The 26991-nt window shown below is 46.5% G+C and overlaps 1 protein-coding gene across 1 annotated transcript in view; it reads right to left on the bottom strand.

The window, feature by feature from the left end:
• The window catches only part of MYO5C (myosin VC), a 98516-nt gene extending 72641 nt beyond the window's left edge, over positions 1-25875 (bottom strand). Inside the window, exons 1-10 of the mRNA XM_008072580.2 lie at positions 25759-25875; positions 22477-22642; positions 21555-21699; positions 18289-18445; positions 16740-16883; positions 15688-15769; positions 13866-13973; positions 7721-7827; positions 4857-5122; positions 579-660 (exon numbers count right to left, since the gene is read on the bottom strand). Of these exons, the coding sequence (XP_008070771.1) occupies positions 579-660; positions 4857-5122; positions 7721-7827; positions 13866-13973; positions 15688-15769; positions 16740-16883; positions 18289-18445; positions 21555-21682 (1074 nt within the window). The 5' untranslated portion in view covers positions 21683-21699; positions 22477-22642; positions 25759-25875. The remainder of the gene's footprint in view (positions 1-578; positions 661-4856; positions 5123-7720; positions 7828-13865; positions 13974-15687; positions 15770-16739; positions 16884-18288; positions 18446-21554; positions 21700-22476; positions 22643-25758) is intronic.
• Positions 25876-26991: the final 1116 nt, after the last annotated feature.

Genomic DNA, 26991 nt, shown 5'->3' with positions numbered 1-26991 from the left:
TTTGAAGCTCTATCCTCACAGTGATTCTTTGACCACCCTGCTTGTTGCCTTCCTACTCAAGCTCCTGTTGCAGCTGCTGTTTGCAGAACCCCTGTACTGCCCAGGAAGTGAGTCGGAACTCTTGCAGCAGAGGGGCGGGACAGCTACAAGAAGATCCCATGGTGGCCAACAATAACAGCACTTTCCAGATGAGGGTATGTTATAGCCAAGATCATCACTCAGGTAGGATATCTTGTTCTTTGTTTTACAACCTAAAAAGTACACAGAATACTCGAAGATCATTCAGGAAGGAGAAACAAGGTCAGTAGAGATCAGGGAAATGAGAACAGTTAAAGAAAAAGAAAAGAATTGAGATTCTTTATGACAAAAGAGAGAAAACAGAGGCCTTTTACAGGTATAGGGAGAGCCCTGACTGTCTGGATTGTAGCTCGAACTTTTCCAACTCCTCAGGTTATAAAAATGGGAAGAATTCTAGATTTGCAAAGACACACACACACACACACACACACACACACACACACACACACACACACACACGACTGAGAACTAGTTCCAAAGAGGCAGAAAAGTCACCTTACCATGTTAAACTGTTGTTGTAGTTTTTCGTTAGCATAATTGATGCAAAATTGTTCAAAGCTGTTCACATCAAAGGTTTCAAAACTGAAATACAATTTAAACAAGTTATAATGTAACTGGAAGCAGGAACTATGCACTCAATTATAGATATTTTTGGACAAACTTCAGAGCTTGAACTTTTTGCTGTTTTCTACAAGTTTTAAATGTCTCAAAGCTTAATGATTTGAGGCTTTCATGATATCCTGGCAGTCAGTTTATAAATAACCTTTTCCTGGTTGTCCCCTGGAAGGTATCTGGTATGTACAAAACACCCACTCCAAGCCAGGCATTAAGATAGGCATGCCACAATATGGTGTACCATTTAATTCACACAGCAACAGTGACATCGGCAGTATTATCCTCACTTTATAGGTCAGGAAATAAGACTCTGAGAGGTTAAGAAACTTGTCTAAGGTCACACAACTTGCGTCGGAACTTAGCTGTGAGCCTGCCTGACTGTAACTGGCTGTTGGTCCTCACCCTGGTCCAACAATGAGAGAGCAATGTGGGTTTCTCATTCCCCCACTCCTTGCCCGTTGAGGGGAAGGGCAGCACAATTTGGTCCCCCTGAGGGATGCTTTCACAGTTCCTGGAGGAAAGGGGCAGCCTCACTTAATACCCCGTAGCTCAACAGGCCCTGTCAGCTGCCAGACCGACATAGCCCGGCTGCTTCCATTTTTAGACTTTCAATAGCTGTCTTGGTGGTTGCCCTGGAGTTGCCGGTGACAGGACTGGAAAGCAGGCCAGATTCAGCACCACAGTGAGCCGTGGGGAGGGAGAGGGGTGGGGGAAGAGTGGAGGGGGCCAGTCTGAGGCCATCAGGATTGTCTTAAGGGGCAGCTGCTACTCAGCTCCTGCCAGCTGTGGCCATGCATGAATGCAGGCCCGGAGGTTAGATCGCCTGGTTGTCAAGAAAAGCCAGAAAGCCAGGCTTTCCTGTGAGTGATCCCTCCCTGTAAAATGTGGCGTGGGCCAAGCACAACGCAGGCAACGCACCTGCCACCCGGCCAGCTGAGCCCCTGCTAGAGGAAGTCTGCTGAGTGCTCTCAGGTGCCAGCACAGGTCACATGGCCTCCCTGAGCCCTGACTCCACCCTTTGTGGAGGAGTATGGGGACCCCACTGTCACACATGAGGGTCAGAGAAGGTGACCAGGGTGAGGACCAAGAGCCAGCAAGTGGTGCCAGAAATGCAATTCGATCCGGCCTTGATGCCTCCGGAGCCTTTGTTTGTAATCGTTCTGCTCTAATCTGTTCCTGCCAGCTCCAATCATGGGTCCCCTGGGAGTTTCACTCGACATAGCCAATTTGGCTCAGGCTAGAATTCCTGGGCAGGGTGAGGGCCTGGACTGTCCTCTAGACAGCTCTAGAGTGACTGGAGGCAGGAGTAGAAGCCACACAACTCTGACAGCCCTGGTCCACATGCAGGCTCGACGGCCCAGAGGCTTGGTGGTCCAGAGGCTCGGAGGATGGTCTGCGTAGGCAGGACAGACCACAGCTGGGCCTGGAGGAGAATCAGAAGGGCCTTACTGTGCCCTGCAGCTCACAGCCAGGGCCACGGGCAGGGCTTTCTAGAACAGGGTGAAGTGTCAAGTATCAGTGATTATTTTTAGGCCATCAGAGCTGAAATTTAGAACCCACAGAGAGCTGAGGGTTAATTTGGACTTAAAATGCCAAAGGCACATTGAACAGTACTTATGATTTTCAAGGTACCTCCATAGTTTCTTCCCTTTGACCTTCAAAATAACCCTGCGAGAGAGGCCCCATCTTGCAGATGCGGAAATTGAGGTTGGGATGCCCTTCTTAGGGTGTGCTGCAGAACTCACACCCTGAGATCTGAACCCCCAGACCCTGGCCTTTCCAGCTCTGGGTCCAAAGAACATAAACACATGATAGGCCAGCAAGTCACCTCCAAGCTCACAGCTTTAACTTTACTCGCTTTCAGTGACGCTGACATTTCCTGTGAGGCTCCCTTATTTTCAGATCAGCCAACCTCAGTTCTCTCAAAAACTGCAGGGTGTGCATGGGCAAGAGTCAACCTAGAGATGAACAGGAGGAAAAGGCTTTCCAGCCCTGCTATGTGGAGGGGGAGTTTTTTGGGGAGGGTTCCAGGAATTCAAGGGTGGCAGCACACAGTCACTGTTGGGATTTCTGAATAGGCTTTTTATTTTTTATTTTTTGAGTTAGGGTCTCAATCTCTTGCCCAGGCTGGAGTACAGTGGCATGATCATGGCTCATGGAAGCCTTGACATGATCCTTCCACCTCAGCCTCCTGAGTAACTGGGACTACAGGCATGTGCCACGCCACCTTGCTAATTTTTTGATTTTTTTTTCAACAATGAGATCTTGCTACGTTACCCAGGCTGGTTTAAAATTCCTGGCCTCAAGCAATCCTCCTACTTTGGTCTCCCGAAATGCTAGGGCTAGAGGCATGAGCCACTGTGCCTGGCCCTCTGAAGAGGTTAAAATTTAATCTTAAAATTAATACCGTAAGGATAGTCTAATAAGTCCTTGGGAATTTATAAATATCCTTGTCTCAAGTTTGTCTGCTTAACCAAAAATTGCAAGTTCCTTGTTCCTGTGGTGCCGAGGCTGGGCAGGCCAAGTCCTGCCTGCAGGCCATTCTCCTGTGTGCCGTTCCTTGCCCAAGCTGTCCCTGCTTTGTTCCCAGCCCTGCTAGCCTCCAGCACATCCACCCTCACTGTCTTCACAGGACTCAGCCAGCTTCTACTGACTTGCCTGCCTCCCCCCACTAAAATCTAAGCCCCATGAGGGTAGGGACCACGTGTCTGTTCTGTTCGCAGCCATCCCCAACATAGTGCCTGACACATAAACCTTGTTAAATAAAAATTATAAAATAGCATATTCTTAAAATACAGGGCTGCTGTTTTTAAAGACATTTTTAAAACACAGAAAAGAACAAGCATGGCTTTCTATCACAGTGAAAGAGGCTATTTTAAATCAGGACTATTACTTTTTAAAAGTTTACTTAAATTTTTACGGGCTGCTCGAACATTTTCTTGGAGCAAGACAAGGTAAATAATTTACGAGACTATCCCAGCCATGCAGTAGTATTTTATAACTGTTGACATACACCATTAATTGGGAGTCATACGCATTAACTTAGACTCTAAATTAAACAAAACAGTTCCCTCGAGGCACCGCCCCTCATGACAGCTTCAGGGAGAGCCACCTCTTCCCGGTGCAAGTCCAACTGCGAGGCCATTCCCTCCTCCACCCCCATTCCCTCCTCCACCCCCAGAGACAGCAGCAGGGTGTGAAGGCCAGGGCTGGCTTTCCCCTTCGTATGGGAAGGGGAGTTGAGTTGCTTTTGCCCATGGGGTGGAGGAAGATCCTCTAATCCGGGTGGAATACTCTAAAATGCCTTTCATGGACATCTTACCCTTCTCCTGCTGAGAAACCAGGGTTGGTCCCAGGAGAGGGCAAGCGTTGGACCTTGAGGCTTCAAAGATAAACCTAAGGGACAACAATCCTCTCGGAGTCCCCTTCTGGCTAGACCATAAGCATCTTCAGCATGAGCTACCCCCGGGACTTAGAAAAGCAGGCCAAGACAGAGAGAAGGAAAAAGAACAAAGCTTCAGGGTGGGACGCAGTAGTAGATCTCTGGGAGAGTAGTAGATCTCTGGGAGAAGGGCTGGGGCATGTCCACCCAAGAGTGGAAAAGGATTTAGGTGGGGAGGTGGTTGATCAGAAGGCTGGGTTGGCATCCACCTCTGACCCGTGGGCTTGGGCAAGGTACGGGCCTAGTAGGACTGTCATCCACTATGAAATGGGGGAGGGGACTTCAGGGCTCTGCAACTCAGGGACCTTTGCGGGGAATAGAAGTGGTGAGAGCCTCACGTGTCAGGTTCTCCCACAGGTGGGGCAATCATAAACAGGTTATTGAATCTAAGCCCTGGTCCTTGCATCTCTACAATGAGGCGATCATAAGGTTGTTTAGGGACTAAGTAACAAAGTACGTGGAAACCAGTCAGCGTCAGAGTTGGCACATGGTGAACTCTCGATGTCAGCCGCATTAATTCAGCATGTATTTAACGTACCGCAAATACAAGACACCACAGCCCAGGAGACCGTACTTAACATTCCTATGTCCAGAAACAGAGAACATCATCTTTTTCATCATGTGAAACACAAAAAAGAAGACCCAGGGCCAAATGATCTCAATACCACAGGGCATTTGACATTTAAATGAGGAAAGACAGGCTCACTGAAGAGACTCTTACCCATAAATGTCCAAAACACCAATAAAAGTGTGCTGCTTGCCTGAAAACTGCAACGCTTGGTTAATTTTCTCCACAATGAAGTCGAATAGGTGAGCGTAGATCTTTTTGGCCAGCGCGTCCCTGGCGTTGACAGCCTGGGGCCTGGTCATGGGTTTCACCACTGTCTCAGAGCTGGTGACGATTTTACGATTGCATAGCCACTGGGCGACCTTGCTGCTCTCCAGGCCCAGGAGCTCACAGAACACCTGCAGGTGGCTGTCATCTTCCTTCAAAAACAAGCACAAGTCCCATCAGCGCCACCCCGCCATCCAAAGCAGCCCTACCTCTGCCCCTGGGCCTAAACTTGGGTCCAGGTGAGAAATGAGGACATTGGCACAAGGTTGTCCAGCCTCAAGAAATGGAGACAAGCCTGGGAGTAGAGCAGGAAAGGCAGCAGTGTCATGGATCCCACACCTGGCCCTTGGCAGGTCACCACTGTGGTGACGTCAGAGTTTCCTGGCCTGTGTCCCACACAGATTTTTCCTTGTAGCCAAAGAATTAAGGTCAAGGAAGTCATCTCTGGGAAGCTGTTCTCCAGGTCCCACTCCCATGCACGTGGACCTCCAGCCTTTTCTCATCCCTTAGGCATCAGGTCTCCTGTCGGAATGCGCACTCACCCAGCGCCACCTCACGTGGCCAGGGGTTTGCTGGGGTGGTCTGGCCCAGGAAGTATCCAGGTGTCATTGCCAGACAGAACCTGGCAGGGGTTCCTTGACCGAGCCCGCTTCCCAACTGACACTGATGCCGGGTGGGGTGGGGTGCAAAACTCGTGGGTTCTTTCAGACATGAGGGCCTGTGATGGGAATTTTCCTGGATGCACAATGTGAATCGTGCTTGTGTCCTGAGCCCCAGCATGAGAGCTGCCCTCCTGGTCAGCAAATGAGGAAAGGGGGAGGTGCACCCACCTGTCTTCAGCCAGTGTGGAAAGAGCCTCTTGTCCCTTGGCAAGGACATGTAAAGCCAGGAGACAGAGCACCCTCATTCCCCTCTAGCAGGAAAACTTCTGAGGTAGACTTGCCTCAGGCACCACTTCAGCCATTTAAAAGCTTTACAACAGGGTGGAGAAGGCAAGCTAAGCTGTCCTGCCTCTCCTCACTGTCCACCCACCCCCTTCTGACCAACGGCACAATGACACAGAGCTTGTTTCTGACATGCCTGACCTCAGAAGGGAGGGGATTGGAGAGTCATTGGTTTCTTTCCTTCTAAGAAGGCACTAAACCTTCTGAGCTTAAAAAAAAAATGCAGGGGGCAACGGGTTTTAGTCAGATGACTCTGTCCAAACTTCATGCATCCAACACCTCAAGTTCCTGACACAAATGGATGTGTATTCCAAAGCCAGGGCCTGCCATTATAGGATTGGTGCTTTTCTACAAAGTTTCTTAGAATACTTTCCAAAGGATTTCTGGTCTCTCAATTTTAATTCCTCCTCCAAAATTCTACCTTCATAACAGACTTCATGGGAGAGAGCCCAGTGGGCTGGCATGTGTTGGGTAGAAGTCACATTTTCAGTCTGTGGGAGTTTGAGAAGGAGAAGAGCATAAGCTCAGCTTCTCTGAGGCAGGAAACTGCTACTTCAAGAATACCACGCTCTAGGCCAGGAGCGGTGGCTCACGCCTGTAATCCTAGCACTTTGGGAGGTGGAGGCGAGAGGACTGCCTGAGCCCATGGGTTGGAGACTAGCCTGGGCAATTTGGTGAGACCTCTTCTCTACAGTAAATCAAAAAAATTAGCCAGGCAGGGTGGCATGCACCTGTGGTTCCAGCTACTTGGAAGGCTGAGGCAGGAGGACCGCCTGAGCCCAGCAGGTCGAGACTGCTGTGGCTATGAACGTGCCACTGTACTCCAGCCTGGGTGACAGTGAGACTCCAACTCAAAAAAAGACCACATTCTTACCCATGGCTGCCTCTCCCCCAACTTCCCCGTCATGGGGAATTGACTAACTCTGTGGGGACTGGACAGTGGAGGATGGGAGGGGCACTGGGCATGAAAGTTAGAAGAGGAAAAGGTGAATTACTTCCTGGTCATGGGCGACAGGGCTGAGCCAGGGAGCTCATGTTCCACTCCGCTCACTCTCCCTAAACCACAGGTGCCAGAGAGCCGAGAAATCACCAGTGACACAAAATGTATCAACTATTCCCATCAGCTGCTTTGGGGACATGCAAATAGACATATTAGACAAATAGACCCTTAAGGTCCTACATGGCCTATCTATCCCCTCCCATGACTTCCATCAACCTCTTTCCGAAGTGATGTCTCCTGCCTGAGGGTCTTTGTGCTTTCTGTTCCCTCTGCTTGGAACGTGTCCCCCCATCCCCACATGCTGGCATGATTTGCTCCCTCATTCCCTTCAGACCTCTGCCCACGGCCGCTTTGTCAGAAAGACTTTCCTGACTGCCCGACACAAAAGACACAGCCCTTTGCACCCTCCACGCTGCTTTATTTTCCTCTGTAGCTGCCACTCTCAGCTGCCAAGGCTTATATTTTTCGTATCTCCTCCCCCAGATCATAAGCTCCATGAAAGGCTTTTTATTTTATTTTGTTTGCTGCTGTTTTCCCAGAGGCTACAGCAGCTCCTGGCTCATGGTAGATGCCCCATAAATCTTAGTTGAATAAGAGAAAAACACACAGAGAATCCAATCCATTCCCCCCAGAACCCTCTACTGCTGGGGGAGGAAGCTTTATTCTTTGAAGGTAACTCCTGGAAACTCTTCTTCCTTGTTCCTGTTAAACCAGTCTCCCCAGGTACGAAAATGCAAAGACAGGTCAGCTATGAGTTCTGCTGTGACCCTCAGGTCCAGGAAGGGTGAAACAAACAGTTATCTTACACTAACTGAGGACCTCTCGTTGCCCACGGTGGTGATCTGCACATTGCCCAGATGTAGGATGGCTGCCAGGATCCTAAAAACATCCATCTGAAAATCCTCCTTGAACCCTGAAAACAAACATTTTCTAAATTAGGAAGACTGCATTTCTTCTCTTACTAGGAAGACAGGCACCTGAGATCTTTCAAGACACACGGGAACCATCGGTGCCAACAGCTGGGACAGGGCATATGAAAAGGCCCCAGGAAGAATGTGGTGCACAGTTTTGTCTAGTTCGACTTCCAAAGACATACAACATGGCTGTTACAACCCACTAGGTTTCCCCTTTGCCATGGCTTCTAGGGAGTTCACCACAGAAGTTAATATCGAGTAACCATTTCACATCAGATTCCTGGAAGAAATCAGTTCTTTTTTATTCGGTGCTTTCTTCAGTTTCAACATTTTTGCTCACAAACTCCGTATATCCCTGGAATTTTTTTTTTTTTTGAGTCGGGGTTTTACTCTGTCACCCAGGCTGGAGTGCAGTGGAATGATCCTGGCTCATCACAGCCTGGTTTCAGGTGAGCTTCCTGCCTTAGCCTCCTGAGTAGCTGGGACTACAGACATGTGCTATCATCCTCAGCTTTTTTTTATTTTTTGAGTTGGAGTCTCACTCTCTCGCCCAGACTGGAGTGCAGTGGCCGCTTCTGGCCACCGCAGCCTCGACTTGCTGGGCTCCGGCGATCTTTCCTCCTCAGCCTTCCGAGTAGCCGGAATTACAGGCATGTGCTACCACGCCCGGTTAATTTTTTGATTTATTGTAGAGATGAGTCTCGCTGCCCAGGCGGGTCTCGAACCCGCGGGCTCAGCAATCCACTCACTCAGCCTCCCAAAAGCGCGGGATTACAGGCTGAGCCACTGAGCCTGGCTAGCTTTTTTTTTTTTGGTACTGACTAGGCCTTGCTATGTTGCCTAGTCTGGTCTCAAACCCCTGGGCTCAAGCAATCCTCTCGTTTCAGCCTTCCAAAGTGCTGGGATTACAGGTGTGAGCCATAGCACGCAACCTGGATTCTTTCTAAGAAACCCTCCAGATCCTCTACTTTTGGCCCCAGAAGACTGACCTGTATAGACCAAGGCAATGGGCTTTCCTGGCCTCTGGCCTCTGGTTGGGTTTGATTTAGGGGGAGCCTTGGCAGGAGATCAGAAAGAAAGAGCAGAGAGGGGTTCTGAGTATGTCTTCCCTGCAAAGCTGCCTCCTGCTGGCTACATGATATGACTGAGAGAAGGTCACTGCTCCTGGTCTGGCGCTAAGTTTACCCAACTCTCCTTTTAGGCTCCAGAAACATCTCTGTTCCCAAATGGGAAAGAGCAGTGAACAGTCCTGCTGCTGTCCCTGGGTGCCCACTGCCCCCTCACTCTCCTAGACCCCACCCATGCCTTTGTATCTGGTCCCTTCATAAATAAGCCCTCCCTCTTTTATCCTATTTTGAGTCTGCCCCATGTTTCCCACTGGGATCTTGACTGATGTAGGTGAACTGTCAGTTATGATTACATAACATATTCAGTCATTGTGGGAGATTAGTGCATTTCCTGAAGCCCAAAATAAACAAAACCAGCTGCTAGGAAGGACTTTGTGTCTGACCCCTGTAGGGGTCAGTACCCAAAACAAAACAAACAAACAAAAGTGTTGAGGATGATGGCACATGTCTGTGAGCCCGGCTTTGCCAGGTCTTGATCCCACCAGTGTGTGTTAATACCACTGCAGTGAGTCAAGGAGCTTAGAGATGCACTCAGGCAGGTGGGGCAGGTGCATTTACATCGATGTCAATGTCACATTCCCCGGGTCACTCTGAAAAGGAAACTGGGATGGAGGCCAATGACCCTCCCTCCCAATCCCTCCAGCACAAAAGCAGCAGGCCCTGAAGGCCAGGTAAGAGGCACTGCTCTTGCCCGCTACTTCTCACTTGAGGAATCTTGGAATATTCCAATAGCAGACAGGTCCTGTTCTTAAATAATTTCAAGACCTACGAAGTCTCCTCTACTTCAAAGATTAAATAAAATCAGTCACAAAAGATTTCAAACTAAAACTATATGGAAGACTTCAGCTACAACTGAGCCCAGACTCTGCTGCTTTTCCATGTGAAGGACAGATGTGTCAACAAAAATAACCCCCCAGGCTGCCATCATGGCAATGACAGGTAAGTGTGAAGAGAAGCAACTAAAAATGCAAAGTGTGGGAACCTGTGTTCTGACACTCCTACTTACTTTCTGTGATCCACAACTAAATCCCTTAACGACTTCATGCCTTCCAGAAACAAAAAGCGAGATGACAGCTCCAAAGCATTAATGTGAAAAAGAAGAATTTGCTGAGGCAGGAGGATTGTCTGAGCCCAAATGTTCAAGGTTACAGTGAGTTATGATCACACCACTGCACTCCAGCCTGGGAAACAGAGCGAGAACTTGTTTCTTAAAAAAAAAAAAAAAAAAGACATCATTTGAGTAATTATCTCTAGTGAGCCAAAGTCATGCAGAAGCAGCACTGCCCTGAATCAGAGTTCAAGGAGAAGCACACTGGTCAAGTTCCTTGAGCCTGAGGTCTTGGCTTGCTTCTGAGGATCTTCCTGTCAGAGATCATGACAGGAAGATCTCAAGGGTCATGACAACAGCCACATGGCAAAGATCAATAGATGTGTCAAACAAGAAAGAGACAACAGAAGAACGAGAAAAGGTAGACTTTATCAAACAAAATGCACCCCCTCCTGCTTCCTCAGAAGGAAATTTCTCAGCTAGCAGAGCCGGAAGGGAAAGTGGATAGAATTCTGCCTCAGACACTGACCCCAGGGCTTTCCACATATCATCTCATCTAATGTTCACAACAACCATATGTACGCACTAGTACTGCTCCCGTTTTATAGAGGGGGAAACTAAGACATTGGAAGGTTAGGGAACTTGCCCGAGGTCACACTGGTATGTCTTATCTAAGTAGTTTAATACCAGTGCCCACCACAATATGTGAAAAGACTCACGGAGTTCTTGAAACCACCTAGCTTCAACCTAGTGTGTCTAGACATCCCTGATGACCCAGTGCCAGGCAAAGAAGTTCAAACAGGGCCACTTATTGAGTGTGTTGTGGGCTGAATTTGAGTAGTGGGCCAGATGGCCTCACTGCTAACCTTGCCCATTTCTCTATGCTGTCTCCATAACAAACCACAGCAGTGGATGAATCAACTCACATGTACTTATTTAGCAATTATACTTTAAAAAGAATGATCTGCAGAAGTATGTTATAAGCCTATATACAACTCAAGTGAGGCAGCCTGCCGTTGACGAGATCACCATCTAAGATAATAGCAAGACTCGAACAAAAGGGCATGGTCAATGGGACACATGGAACAAATAAGGAATCCACATTGTTGGGAGATGGGCTGCTCAAGAGAGTTTTCTGTGGTGATAGAAATGTTCCATAACCGTGTAGCACAATATGGTAGCTATTTGCTGCACGTGGCTGTGAGCATTTGAAACATGCCCAGTGCAACTGAGAACCTGAATTTGAAACCTTATTCCACTTAAATAAATGAAAGGTAAACAGTCCCTTGTGGTGGGTGGCTGCTGTGTTGGATAACACAGGTTTAAAATCAGCACACAGTGTGAGATCCTGGTTGTAGGATGTATAAGATGATGGCAGACTCAAAGTTACAACGAGGTCATCTGGTTCCTTGCATGAGTCCATTCTACAATAGTAAGTGGACCTGCTAAGACTCCTCCTTTACCTGGCTTGGGGTCATCAGGGGACTTTCAAGTTTAGACATACTGGGATGAAGCTAAGATGGCAACATGAACTCCACAGATCTTTTCCTATATGGCAAGAAAACGCTAAAGAATCCACCAACTGTGCCTTCTCAGTAGAACATAGCAGAGTGGTGTTGCGTTGACTTTTGAGGCCGGCTCATGAAAACCCTACCATCTAGGACAAAGGGCAGCAAATGTTTTCTTATTAGGCTTTGCAGGCCTTACAGTCTGCATCACAGTTATTTAGCTCTACCACTGTTGCATGAAAACAGTCACAGACAATACATGAGCAAACAAAGTAGCTGTGATCCAATAAAACTTTACTTCCCAGTCAGGCATGGTGGCTCACACACCTGTAATCCCAGCATTTTGGGAGGCTGAGGCGGGAGGACAGCTTGAGCTGAGGAGTTCAAAACCAACCTGAGCAACATAGTGAAACCCTGTCTCTACAAAAAATTTAAAAACTTAGCCAGATGTGGTGGCACACACCTGTAGTCCTAGCTCGTCAGGAGGCGATGAGGGAGGATTGCTTGAACCCAGGTTGCAGTGAGCTATGATCACACCACTGTACTCCACCCAGGGCAACAGAGTGAGACCCTGTCTCTAAAAATATAAAGAATTAAAAAACAAAGCACTTTACTTCTAAAAATAGGCTGGTTGGTTGGTCTTCTGACCACAGTCCAGGATATTTTTTATGATTGCTTTAAGTATATACTGATCTCTCACACCAATATAGCCTGCCACAGTTCAAAAACCATTTTTAGACATTATTTCTTAATCTTTACAAAATCCATAACAGCTACCGTATCGGCTACTCTCCAAGACAGCCCCTGATGCATACCCTCCCAGTGTTCATGCCCTGTGTCATCCCCTGTCCATGAATCATGAGTCTGAGCTGGTCCTGTGACTTGTTTTGACCTTTTACATAGAACACAACAGGAGTGGTATTACGTTGACTTCTGAGGCAGCTTTAAAAAAACCCTTGCAGATTTTGCCTGAGCCTCTTGCAAATGGAGGAAGCTAGCACAACCTAAGAAGTTCACCTCCCCTGAGCCCAGCATGCTACAGGAACATCTTCACAAGGTTACCTGGAAAAAGATGGCCTCCCAGGCCCATGTGAGAGAAGCAGCCTTCAGAGGACCTAGCCTCTGCCACCATCATGGGAGACGTGCTCAGCTGAGCCCCGCAACCCAGAATCTGGTGATGTAATAAGAAACTGTCATTTAAGCCACAAAAGGTTGAACTCATGATGATAATTATTTTAAGAAAATGTTCATTAGTGCCCAAAGTGTATACCTTATTCTTCTGAAATGTTTAAATGACCCTCTCCTTGAAGCAGTTTTGAAGGAACAGAATCTGATGATGATTTTGCTCAGGAAACAATCTTGTTCTCATTCTCCGTTATTCAGTTGTGTTCCTCTTGCCTACTATGATCACAAACCTAACCTCAGATTCTGTGCCTTTTTCATTTGAACACAGTCAACCTGGCCACAACAATGAAAATAAATAGTGGTCAGAGAGTTCTGTAAGATGCAAAAACAGCCCGTCATCTCACCCTGATCAGAAGCTTTGACAGGCAGTTACATGTGTATATCTAGAATAAGACAAAACGAGAAAATGAATGACTAGTTTTATAAACGCCTTTCTGAACATGAGCTTTTCCCACAGGGGAAAAGTCAGGTGGGGGAAAGATTGGGAACAACTGGCTGTCCTGTGAGAGCTGTACCTGCTCCACCCATGCATCATCCAAACAAAAGAGGATTTGGCTTTTTGCATCAAAAAAGAGATGTTTTAAGACACCCCCCCCCCCCAGTGCAAAAACCACGTCTGCTCTATATTAGCCGCCTGACCTTGGGTAAATAATTTACCATCTCTGTGCCTTGGTTTCCCTATTATAAAGTGAGAAAAATGCCAGCACCTACTTCATAGGGTGGGTGTAGGGTTTAAATGAATGCATACAGGTGATAAAGTGGTCAGGAAGGTGCCCAGCACATAGTAAGTTCCAGATAAATGCTCATTATTTTACTGTCATCATCAAGATACCAATGAAGGCCAAGTGGGGCCAGCATTACATTTCTGAACTGAATTGGACCATGGCTTCACCAGTCTTCTTTGTAGTTAGCTCAGAAGAGCTTACATGCATCCATGGGGCTAACAGCCCCACCTCTAATAGCAAGCCAGTAAGCCTGAGGGGGAAAACGAGATAACTGTTTCAAGGAAAAAGTAGTCTTGACCACTTAGTCTCTAAATATGTTCCGGTGGCTCATCCTAAAATTAGAATTTCTGAGGCATATTTGGAACACATGCATGCTGGGAATTCCTGCTTTTCCTTTTCTTTAGAGAAAACGGCCACACCCTCGGATGGGATATTTTCTCTTACCCAGTAGCTTGAATGTCTTCTGCGTCTCTACCATGTCGGCCTGGTCATTCACACCCTCAATGAGAGTACTGCCTCCCATTCTCGTGTAATTAAATTCTTCTGCACTCCCTGAAATCAAAGAGTAAGATTTGTGATGTCTGTAACACAGAAGTTTGGATATATGTGTTTATCAGAAATAAGAAGGGAAATTCACACTTAATGAGCTATGTCAAGCACTTTCCATAGGTTATTCCATTTATTCCTCAGAATTCCATATTACAGACACAGAAGCTCAGGCTCAGAAAAGTGAAGAGACTCACTCAAGGTCCCTTAGCTGATAGTAGACAAGCATTTAATCATGGGCCTAACTGTAAAGCTCATGGTTTTTGTTCCATGCCTATGTTTTTATACGGGTTTTCCTGAGGTTTCTCAGTTGTACAATAGATGGCATACATTTAAGATATACAAGTTGATGGATTCTGATGTACACATACCCTTATAAAACCATTACCACAATCAAGATTATAGTCGGGCTCGGTGGCTCAGCCTGTAATCCCGCACCTTTGGGAGGCAGAGGTGAGTGGATTGCCTGAGCCCGCGGGTTCGAGACCCGCATGGGCAGCCAGACCTCATCTCTACAATAAATAAAAAAAAAATCAGCTGGGCGTGGTGGCGCATGCCTGTAATTCTGGCTACTCGGAAGGCTGAGGCGGAAGGATCGCCGGAAGGTCGAGGCTGCGGTGGCCAGGAGCGGCCACTGCACTCCAGTCTGGGCGACAGAGTGAGACTCCAACTCAAAACAAACAAACAAACAAACAACCAAAAAAGATTATGACTGTATACAGACATCTAGTATTTAAATAATAGAGGACCCTTCAGAAAGCCCTTCTGCATGCTCACTTCACATTCTGTTTGGCAGACAAGGGCAAAGATATTATCCTCATGTGAAATCTGCAGAAACTTAGATTCCAAGATGTACAAGCAACTTCTCCAAAATTAGAGAGTATGAGTTCAACTCCAACACACTAGATGTTATCTCTGATGCTTCTTATCTGCCAACATAGCACAAACGGCCAAGGCAGGACAGCTGTGATAGTATATCTGAGCTTAAGGACAAATAGCTCCACATCTTAGCCACCCCGAAACAGAATTCATTATGACTACACATAACGAATGACCCTGATTCATCAAGGAAGTTCAAATTATAATGGGGGTGGTTTGTTTTAAAAAGATGGGGAGCCGGGCTCGGTGGCTCAGCCTGTAATCCCATGCTTTGGGAGGTTGAGGTGAGTGGATTGCCTGAGCCTGCGGGTTCGAGACCTGCCTGGGCAACTTGGCAAGACCTCATCTCTACAATAAATAAAAAATTAGCCAGGCGTGGTAGCACGCACCTGTAGTTCCCTGTAGTTCCAGCTACTTGGAAAGCTGAGGTGGAAGGATTGCTGGAGCCCAGCAGGTCGAGGCTGCGGTGGCCGGGAGCGGCCACTGCACTCCAGTTTGGGTGACAGAGTGAGACTCCAACTCAAAAAAAAAAAAAAAAAAAAAAATGGGGAAAAACAACTATCTAAGCATGCTCCAATAAAAAGGAAAGTTTGGGGACTTCACAGCTATAAGACCCAGTTGTTGAGAGGTCTTTTTCAGGTGGAGAATTCTAGCTGGATGACCACAACCACCCAATGAGCTTTAGTTAGATACAGCAAATTCCACCCCCGAAACCTAAGGATCTATGTCTTTGGATAATACTTTTTAAAAAAGTTTAGTCTACTATAATCAGAAGATACTAACCTAGATTCTAAACCCCTACAGTAAAGAGAGACCCTTCCGTACACCATTCATCACATACCCAATTTAAGATGTTTAAATTCCGACTGCTGTGATGATGCACAAAGCTGATAGAAAATGTGGTAATTTCGTTCATTTTCTGACTGTAAAATAAAGAAAAGTCCCAAAGATTACACAAACTCTTTACAAACAAAAATGCCAGGTTTTTAACTGGAGGGTTCTAGACAGCAAATCTGGATGGACAATCCTGCTGTCATGGACACTAATAGCCATGACTGGTTCACAAGCAGGCCCTTTCAACTGGGTGAGAACCAGGTCGCCTGAGGTCACCTTCCAAGTAACGACCCAGAGAAAATGTTATTAAACGAAAATATCCTATGAAGTGTGGATGCCTTGATTCACAATAGCTGAAGTTTTTAAGAAACTCCCTACAAAGCAAGGTTTACTGCTGCTCTTCTCCTGGGCCACAGCTATGAAAGTTTTCTCCTTTTTACTGACAGAAAAACCTTTCTCCTAAAACTCCCATCAACAGCTCTGATCCCATTCAGTTTCTTATAGGCAAGTCAGTCTAATAATTTTGCCTATTTCAGACAGTCTGTGTTCTTAGAAAGAGAAACTTGATTTGTTTAAAATAAGTAAATTTACTTATTTATTATTTTGATTGATTGATTGATTGGTTGGTTGATTAAATGATTGACAGGGTCTTGCTTATTGCCCAGGCTGAAGTGCAGTGGTGCGATCATAACTCACTGCAGCCTCAGATTCTTGGGATGAAGCAGTCCTCCCACTTCAGCCTCCTGAGTAGTTGGGCTTACAGGTGCATGCTACAGTGCCTGGTTCAAACTTGATTTTTAAACTATAAGAATTTTGTAAGTGCCCCAAATGTAAAAGTTGTAACTTTTTCCCTCAGTCAAGCAACTTGCCTAATATTGCACCTATCTATCAATTTTTATTTTTGATAAACAGAAAAAAAGAATTCAAACTGCAAGTGAAGGACAAGAAATCTCTACTCTTCAAGTCATAGAATAAAGTAGGCTATCCAATGAAAATATACATGTAAACAATACTCAAAAAGTTAGGAAAAGGAAATTTAACTAATACTTTTATCCTTACTTGAAAGACAACTCTGGATTTCTCCAGGAGGTAGGTTCTCATGTTGGCTCCTATAATTTGATTTCGTTCATCAAAACTGATTTCTGTGTATTTTCCAAATCGGCTACTGTTGTCATTGCGGGTGGTCTTGGCATTTCCGACAGCCTACAAAACACAGGACTCTCTTAAAATGACATGGAAAGATTTCTACATCAAAATTATTGGAGCAGTTTTTAGTAAAGTCCAATCCTGCACACTGGGGGAAGGTCTTATTAGCAGAGGGAGGCCTGGGGTCAAGGAAGGAAGAAAGCAGGACACATGCTGAACCTGCTGGTCAAGGCTCTGCTCAATCTCCCCAGGAGACCTAAGTAGGATCAGAAAGAGCATGGGTTCTGATGCCTCCTGGCCCTGGGTTCTATTTTTTGTATCTGTGTAATGCCTCAAAAGCTATTTCATTACTCCCAGTCTTAATTTCTCTATCTGTAATATGGGAATAAAATGCATCAGACTGTTATGGACAGAATGTTTGTGCCCCCCACATCCCAAATCCATATTTTGAAATGGCTGTATGTTGGGAGGTAATTAGGTCATGAGAGTAGAACCTTCATGAATGGGACTTTGGTGCCCATAGAAAAGGGACCCCGGAGAGATCTGTTGTTCTTTTGTCCCTGCCACATGAGAGTGCAGTGAGGACACGGCAGTCTACAACCCGGAAGGGTCCTGTGGGCACCCTGATCTTGGACTTCCAGCCTCCAGGATTTTGAGAAATAAATTTGCAGTTTATAAGTCACTCGGTCAATGGTACTTTTTAATAGCAGCCTGAACTACTAACACACTTAGAGTTGGGAGGATTAAATAAGATAATACAAAGTGCCTCAGCTCATTCATGCCCCCAATATTATAGATGCCCAATTAAAAAATAAGCGTTCTTCATTCAGTCTTTATTTCTGTCCTTACTCTTTACTGTTTCCCTACTCAAACTTTCCACTCAACCCAAAAAACCACTCTCTCCCATCCCTCCCACTCTCTGGGCATGATTTTTGTCATTTGCTTCGGTTCTTGATTTCCATCTCTCTCTGCCTGCCCCCTCCCTTCCTGAGCACCATCCTTCTAGATGAACCTTTCTTATGTACACATCCTGTACTTCCTGCCAAGGACTTCATGCTGTCTGTCAACATATATTTACTCAGCATATACTATGTGCTACATGCCTGGTAAGCAAAAGTGAACCAAATACACATGGTCTTGCCAGCAGTGATCTCAGTGTACGATCAATGTCAGTGGTTGAGGACATTTCCCCAGGGATGTAAATATGAACAGGAAACTCCTGAAGTCTGATGATAGCATTTCTAGCCCAGCAAGTAGAGGAGGAGGGAGCCTTGGAAGTAGCAACTCTGCCTCCACCTCTTTCAAATCCCACCAGAGAACAGACTTCCTGGGCCTTTTCTGCCCTCTCTTCACAGTCTTTAAAGGGTGGGAACTTGAGATAGCCAGGGCAGCACATACACTATCCAGCACACATCTCAATCATCAACATCAACTCGTCTTTGGCCTCCACAGTGGCACACACCTCAGTTATGGGGTTGGACGCCAGGACCTTGTCCTCCACGTGAGCGTTACTGCTTGACTTGCTGACGGTGGCGAAGTACCTCATGGCATAGCGAGCAGACACTGTCTTTCCGGCACCTGACTCCCCACTAACAATTATGGACTGATTTCTCTTGTTCCTGAAGCAAATAAATGAAAGAATTTTTAAATGTTAATGTCTTCCCATTAAAAAGGCAACATATGCTCATTAAGAAAAATGCAGACAAGCCAGAAGAAAGGAAACTGTTTCATCCCTCTAAAGTAACTGAGGTTTTTTTTTAACATCTCAGTGAATTTCCTTCCAGACTTGTTTTTTCTATGTGATCATACAGAACTCATAATTTTGTTTCCTGCTATGTCCCCTGTGTTGAGAGTCCCCAAGAGTAATCCCAGGGTCGGTGATTTGTCAGGATGACTTGCAGGACTCCACACACAGTTATGCTCACAGCTAAGATTTATTACATCAAAAGGATACACAAAAAATCACAAAGAGCAAAGGCATATGGGGCAAGGTCCAGGGTAAATTTCCAAGGGTCCTTGCCAGTCGAGTTACATAGGACACTCTTAACTCCCCTGGCAATGAACTTGACAGCACGTGTGAAATGTTGTCTGCCAGGAAAGCGCATTAGAAACTCAATGCCCAGCATACACCAAAATCCCAGACTCCCACAAGGAAAGCACGTATTAAGCAGAAAGCCCACTGTTTATACAAACAGTTGAAGTATAGGTACAGTGAGCCACTTGACCAACTAGGAAGTGGTAGGAATCTTCCTGAAATCAGAGTCTTGCTACAGGCCAACCTTGCAAGTAGCCCTCTAAAGATAGTAGTCTCGGGTCTCACGTCAATTCCTTTCTGCACATCCCACTTAAATACAAAAACATTTTGAAGACATTATTTTGAGGACAATTATTCAAAAGATGCTCGGGAACATATGCACTCTGTAAGCCAACGTGCTCTGTTACATAATTTAGAAATTTTCTTAAAAAATGCATTAAACTTTTCATGTCATAAGACTGTGATATGCAACCTTATAATGCTGTTCTATGTATCTTGCATGACTCACATGTCAGGTGCTAGGTGGAATATTTTACACAGATTCTCATTTACGCTTCACAAAAATCCTATGACCTGGATATCTATTTCACAGATGAGCAAAATGATGACTCAGAGAGGTAAAGTGACTTGCCACATGCCACGGAGCACACAGTCTCCTATGTGAATGCTAGAGGGGACTTTAAAGGTAGAGCCTCAGCTCAGTCCTTTCATTTCAAAGAGAGGAAATGAAGACTGAGTATGTGAACAACATGCCTGGTGTCCCTCAGGCAGGTAGAACAGCACTGGGATTACTAAAGCCACGTCTCCAGACTTCCAGTCTAGCATCAAGCAGGGGCAACAGAAACCTGTTTTATGCTCTGTTCTGTTATTACAGAGACACAGATAGAGCCCCAAGGAGAAATTGGCTCTCAGGGCAAAGCCCGGCACAGCCCCACAGTTCCAACCAGCTCATACTGCCAACACCCAAATTCTACTCACCGAGATTTCTGGGATACCTGCAGGGAACCAGGGAGAAACCCAGAATTATGAGTGTTTTAGGGTTGGAAGGAATCTTGATGCAGCAGATTCTGCGAATTCTCTACCTAACATTCATTCTCTTGTTCTTTCTTAGGGACTATACCCCAATTATTAGCTGGTATGTAGCCATTCATATGAAAGACTATGTATCCCAGCCTCCCTCATGGCCATGTGTAGCCATGTGAGTAGATCCTAGCTAATGAACTGTGAGCAGAGGTGCTTTGCACTTCTGGGAAGTCTTCTTAACCAGGAGGGCTGCACTCTTCCCCCCAGACATCTTGTCACCTAGAATATGGAGGAGATGGCTGAGCACTAGCTTGGCCCTGAGGATGAGGGTCTTATCCCAGCAACAGGGGAGCCAGATAGCCCCAGGCCTCTGATGACTCAGAAGAGGTTCAGTCTATCCCAAGATTGCCCATCAGACTTTTCAACACACATCTACCTTGTGTAAGCCACTACTTTCCTCCTGATCATAAGCAGCAGAACTATGAATGGGTACTCTTTGAGCATCCAGCTCACAGATGAGAACACAAAGCTGAAGAAACTCGGGTGCTATGCCCAGGGTTATACAGTAAAGAGGTGGCAGGTAGAGGTCCTGGACCTCAGGTTTCCCATCTGTGATATGAGGCCAATAACGGTGGCCTCATATCCACGTCACAGGAGTGTTGTAAGACCAAAGGAGACCACTGTATGTGAAAGTTCTTTTCCAAACTGTCATGGCCACCACAAAGATCAAATTATGTTTTTATTCTCCTATACTTTACAGATGAAAACACTAAAGCAAAAGAGAATAGTTATGAGAAAAATAAATTATACGTATAGTTTAATGATCTGAGCACAAATCCCAGTACTTTTACTTGCTGCCTGACCTTGGGTAGGTGACTCCCTGAAGCTCAGTCTACTGCCCTGGCATTAAACACAGATTCTCATTTCAGCTTCACAAAAATCCTATGACATGGATATCTATTTTACAGATGAGCAAAATGATGACTCAGAGAGGTAAAGTGACTCGCCACAAGCCACAGAGCACACAGCCTCCCATGTGAATGCTGGAAGGGACTTAAAAGGTAGACCCCCGGTCCAGTTCTTTCATTTCAGAGTGGAAATGAAGACTGAGAAGGTGAACGACATGCCAAGTTGTCTGTCCCTCAGGCAGGTAGAACAGGGCTGGGATTATTAAAGTCAGGTCTCCTGACTTCCAGTCTAGTGTCAACCATCTAGCATCAAGCAAGGGCAACATGAACCTGACCATCAAGCGCTATGCTGAGGGTACCCGAGTTATTAGGAATGTGAGGATGGTACCTGGTTCACAGAAGGCTTTTGTCACATGTTTTCTAGCAAAACAAGAACTCCACAAAGCCATATACAAACCAAGCGGTGTTCTGAGGATCCAGTTCCAAATCTCCTGCAGCTGAAACCTATGCTTGCCTGCCAGGACACTCTGCTTCCACAGTAGAGAATAACACGATACTCCTCCAACCAAACACACCACAAAAGGAAACTTGGTCTGGACAGTAATTTGCTATTCATTACAGGTAATCTGCTCAGCAAAGCAGCCCCCTGGCCCGACCATCTCTTAGTAAGCCCAGCCCAGATATCTCTCCTTTGTTGTGAGGGTCCAGCAAAGGCAGGGAGCATTGCAGAGTAAGGGGAAGCTCTGCCTGGCAGGAAGCTACCTGGCCATCTGCTTGTACGCCTCTTCAGCCACGGCAAATATGTGTGGGTCCATGTCACCCATGTTCTGCCCGCTGTAGGCATGGATGATGGCATCACCATATATCGGCAGCTGCTTATAGGGATTCATGGCCACCAAAATGATTCCTGAGGAAAAATGTCAGATGAAGTTATAAGATTCTTACTGCCACCCAGACCTCCAGGTTCATTTGAGAAACCCCAGTGCTGCCACTAAGTAAATCTTCTGTGTGACTTTGGACAGGTCAGTCAAGGCATTGAAATTATCTGTCTCTGGACTAGGCTGACGGATGGGTAAGCTGACACGTGGTTCCCTGCCAATCACCTACATCTCTGGACTATTCTTTTTTTTTTTTAATTTTAGAGTTGTGGGGTATGAGAGATGACTTACTACATAAGTTGCATGCAGGTGACATTTGGGTTTCTAGCAGGCCCCTTCTCCTCCTGATAGTGGACTTGGCCTTCTCCCTCCATCTTTCCCCCCCTCCCTTCCCTAGCAGTGTCCAGTGTCTGCAGATCCCACCCTTGTGCCCATGCAACCAGTGATTAGGGCCCGCTTATGAGTGCATCTTTGGACTATTCTGATGGGTGGATGAGTTGATGGGTGGAAGTGCCCCAAAATGGAGAGGATTTTGTAATTCACAAGGTAAACAATATCATTGCCCCCAAATAAATAATAAATGTATCAAATCCAATGACAAACTTGGACACAATCTTTGGTCACATCTCTTTTTCTTAAAAGTCCAGTCTTGGTTCTTGTTGAAGATTCTCCATAGCTAGTCACTTCTTTTTATAACAAATGCTAGATACTCAGCATAAATGAGCATCAACTATCACCAGGATGCTCTAGACAGCAGGCATTACGTTTCAGTGCTGTTCCTTACTTCCTAGAATCTCACTCCTTACCACTGTAGGTGTAGATGAGTTTTGATTCTGCAAAGCGGATTCTGAGATTGTGGAGTACCGCGGGCTCGTGGAGATAGCTGAGGGCAGTGAGGTCATTCTCACCCACGAGGATGTCGGGATTCCGAAGTGGAGGCAGAGACTTGGGATCAACGGAATAATCCAGCTCCTATGGACAAAGGTGAAGTTAGAGTTCTGGAAATAAAATATATTTGGTGCTTCTGCTGAATCACTGTCCGTTGTCCTGTCCACCCTGCATTGGGGTCATCACGAACAGTGAAAAACAAACTGATATATAGCAATGAGGAAACAATCTTCATAGCTGACTCTTGGGGTAATGAAAAGTGGGAGCCAGGGGACCAGGGCACTGGCTATGTATCCTCGGGAAAATCACTCACCCTCTCTGGGCCTCACTTCTCTGATCTATGAAGAGGTGCTAGACCATACCAAGGGTCCCCAGAGCTATAGAGGCCTCAATAAGTGGTGGTAGAAAATCATGTGGGCAGGGATCTGGGAGCCCACTCCTGATTCTCCCACAGGGACTCCACTTGGTTCAAATGTGGGGACCACGAAAGTTTTCATCTGAAAATAAGATGCTGCCGCAAAAATGACATGATGACCTGAGGTTCCTTACAGCTCTAAGGTTGCCAAGTCTCCACCCAAAAGCTGACACACTTGGTGGTGAGTACCAAAAGCAGCCTGTGTGGGCAGCCGTCTCTCTGTCAAAGGCCCCTGGTGCAGTGACTCCTGTCTACAGCCACTCATGTGCCCAAGGGCTCTCGGATCCCCCAGCAGGGCTGCCAGTTCCTACCACTCTCAGTCCTGGGCCAAGCGACTTTCTCAGGCCAGTCCCTCTCCCACCGGGTTTCCCCTGGTATTCCTCAAGTAGCTGCCTAAGCAGAATGAAGGTAGGGTTAGTATACCTCATGGTGTAGATACCACAGAAAATTGGTCCCTCCATGTGTCAGTGTTCTAACTCCTTCATTCTCATTTCATGACTGGAGGAGGTGAAGCCCAGAGAGGTAAAGGCGACTCGAGCAAGGTCACTCAAAAAGCTTGCTTCTCCTCCACCTTCCCAGGTTGCTTTCTTGGTACTCAGCCAGTTCGGTAGGCTTCCTTTTGATCCCTGGTCCTGGACCACCCTCACGAGGTGGCCTGGTTACCCCTCAGCAGGTGCCACTGTACAGACCCCATGCCAAGCACTCAGCATGGATTGTTTCATTTAATCCTCAAAACTGCCTTCCAGGGAGAACATGACTACCCCAATGAGATGGGTTCAGAAAGGTCACACAGTTAGTGTGGGTCTTGCTCTGAAGCCTTGCTCTTTCCCTGTCACAATGGCTCCTGCCAATGCTGACAGGGGTTTTTGTTGGCTGGCTGGTCTGGTGCATGAGTTAAGCAGCTCAGGGCAATCCGAGACAACTGGACACAGACCATTATGGAGGGGCTTGTCCCACTGTCACCCGAGGCAACCGAATTGTGGACCTGCCCCCAGCCAGAACATTCTCAACCTACACACTTTTATTTTGGGAATAAAATGAAGAAAAATGCTTCTCATACATAATGTTTATTTTCCTTGCCTGAGCTCTTCCGTTTTCTGTTTTAAATCAAGAATCCCCATTTCTGGTTAAGCCTTTGTATATGTGAGAGAAACCCAGAAGGAGAGAAAGACAGAACGGACACTCTGTAGGGGAGGGGAAAAGAGGTGAAGAACATCACATTAACAGGCAGAGAGGAGGTGACATTTTCCTACACCAAATAGGATCCTCACAGTATTGACAAAAGCTTAAGTGAAAGAGCAGTCTAGCTGCCCAAATCCTACCTACCTCTCTCTGTCCTCTGCAGAGGTGGTTGGTTCAGGGCCAGGAATGCAGTCACCTGAAACCCTGCTGATATTATGAAAGCAGTAAACTGCCCCTGCAGATGCTGCCTTGAGGATTTTCTCCCCTGACAAAGTCATCTGATCCCTGCTCAGAGCCCAGATTGTGCACAGGAGGTATTCAAGAAAAGCTGCAAGGAGTTACTGACAGAAATGAAAGCTAACTGGAGGCAGCTATGTTCTCCATCACTTGAATATGTGGGAGATCTCATCTGATCGTCATAGTCCTGCGGTTGTGTGTGGTTACTAATTCTGTTTTAGAGACGAGGAACCAAGGGGCCCACTGCCACAGACTTAGCAAGGGGCCGTGCCAGGATCTGAATCCAGACAGTCTGATTCTAGAGGATGTGCCTTTAACCACCAAGTTCATCTCCCTTCCCAATATGTTAGGCAATGTCTCCCAAACCTGGGTCAATCTGATTGGAAATATTGTGTCCTTTCTATCTCTACAGAGATCATTTACATGCTTTGTCAATTCCAGCATCTGATATTCATATGAGATTCCCCAGAACAGCTCTGGCATCCAGATAGAGGACAAATTCCCTATCTAGCTCTGCACCCATCTACTTGATTCTAAAAATGTAAGGTCACCCTCGCTACGAATCCAGTGGGCTGTGTTACAGCTCTGGTGGGAAAGGATAAGTCGTGACAGACGCTTAAAGCAAATGCAAGATCTTCAGAAGCTGCATAATCAGAAGGTACACGCAGCCTCAGAGGGAAACTCCTCCCCAGCACATCCCACCATGGGCACAACCCCTGAAGTTCATCCTGAGCCTCCCCCTCACCACTCCAGCACTGACAGAGGCACCTCGTAACGTTACACAAAGCAGGGTGTCCTTGTCTCCTTGTCTCCTTGTCCCTGCCACACTCCCTCCTCTATGTGTTTTTGTATATCCATAAACTGACTCTCTCCCTCCAGTCTCCTCCCACTCCTTGCCTATTTTCTAGCTCCCCCCCTCTTTTTCTTCCTCTTCCCATCTTGATATTTTTCTCCACCAGTGTATGCCTTGGGCTCAAACTACTTTTCTCCAAGTTTCTCATCTTCTTCCAGTTGCTCTGCTGAGAGCCACGAAGCCAAAATGGCTGATGACGTTTCAGCATTCTCCGAGTAGTGCTGAGAGTCTGGAAATGCAGCACAGGGCACAGCACTGGCTACTGTGTCTGAACCCTCATTACAGAGAGGGCAGGTTGAGGTAGGGCAGTCTGGGGCGGGGGAAGGGGAGGAGAGTGGTACCAGTGCACCCATGGATCCACGGCACTAGCTAGTCATTTGGGGGAGGGTGCTGGTGCCCTCTCGTGCGCCCTCCCCTGGGCTGTTCCCACAGGGACCATGCGCCCCCAGTCCCACACACCCCCCAGTTATGGCTTTACATATCACTGCAGCTATGAGCAGCAAGGGTCCTCACCGTTCCATCCTCCAGCAGGAGTCGCAGGACTTTGTCCCCAACCCTGTAGTCCTTTGCTATTTCAGCAGACTGCCAAACTTCTTCAGCATCAGGAATCCAAACCCTGTTGAACTGATCCACAGAACAAGACAGGCTTAATTTCAGGACTTTAAAAATGACAACATAAGCAGGGCTCGGTGGCTTAGCCTGTAATCCCGCGCCTTTGGGAGGCTGAGGTGAGTGGATTGCCTGAGCCCGCGGGTTCGAGACGCGCCTGGGCAGCGAGACCTCATCTCTACAGTAAATCAAAAAATCAGCCGGGCGTGGTGGCGCACGCCTGTAATTCCGGCTACTTGGAAGGCTGAGGCGGAAGGATCGCCGGAGCCCAGCAGGTCGAGGCTGCGGTGGCCGGGAACGGCCACTGCGCTCCAGTCTGGGCGACAGTGAGACTCCAACTCAAAAAAAAAAAAAAAAAAATGACAACATAGATCATTACATAGTTAGACACAGGAAGGTTTCTTTCTGTCTACCAGGTCAGTTCCTTCATTAGGAATACGTTTAATTGACTTTTGTGTATGGGGTCATCTTTAGTGCATCTGCAATGCACCAGGCCTAGCTGCTTCATTTTATAGGCAACAGAAATCCCAAAACCTTCTACATACACTTTGAAAACTAAAAGTTTGGGACTGGGAAAGAAATCCATGAATCTCTTAATGAAAACATCACAGTGCTATCTACAAGAGTTGGAGCAGAGGGATTTCATTCCCCACTGACTAAGGAGCCCTGGGCCAGAAAATGTCCAGTGCCTCATTTTTCTCATCCACAAAATGAGCACAATACCTATTTCACAGGTTTGCTAAGAGGTTAAATTAGACTATGTACTTGAAAGCACTTTGTAGAAAGTTGTAGAAGTATTGTTACAGCAGCATTATCATACTGGCCAGCTGTCAAAAATTCCCACAGTGGGAAATGTGGAAGTCTGCACGTAGCTGCCCAGCTCAAATTCTCAGCAGGCAACTAGTACACCTGGTTCAGAGTTGATGGACAAGTCTTTAGGAAGAACCATGTTGTAATGAGCAATTTTGCTATTCCCCATAATTTATAAGTTGAAGACTTAACCCCAATTGACTATATCTGGAGACAAGGACTTTAGAAGGTAACTAAGATGAAATGAGGTTATAAGGCCCTGACCCGATAGGATAGGATTAGTGTTGTTCTAAGAAGAGACACTTAAGAGTGCTTTCATGCACTCCT

Source organism: Carlito syrichta, unplaced genomic scaffold (assembly GCF_000164805.1).
Source record: "Carlito syrichta isolate Samal-C Ts95f unplaced genomic scaffold, Tarsius_syrichta-2.0.1 Scaffold315355, whole genome shotgun sequence".
Lineage (NCBI taxonomy): Eukaryota > Metazoa > Chordata > Mammalia > Primates > Tarsiidae > Carlito > Carlito syrichta.
Note: the sequence above shows the minus strand (reverse complement) of the source record. Positions and strands in the feature narration are given on the sequence as shown.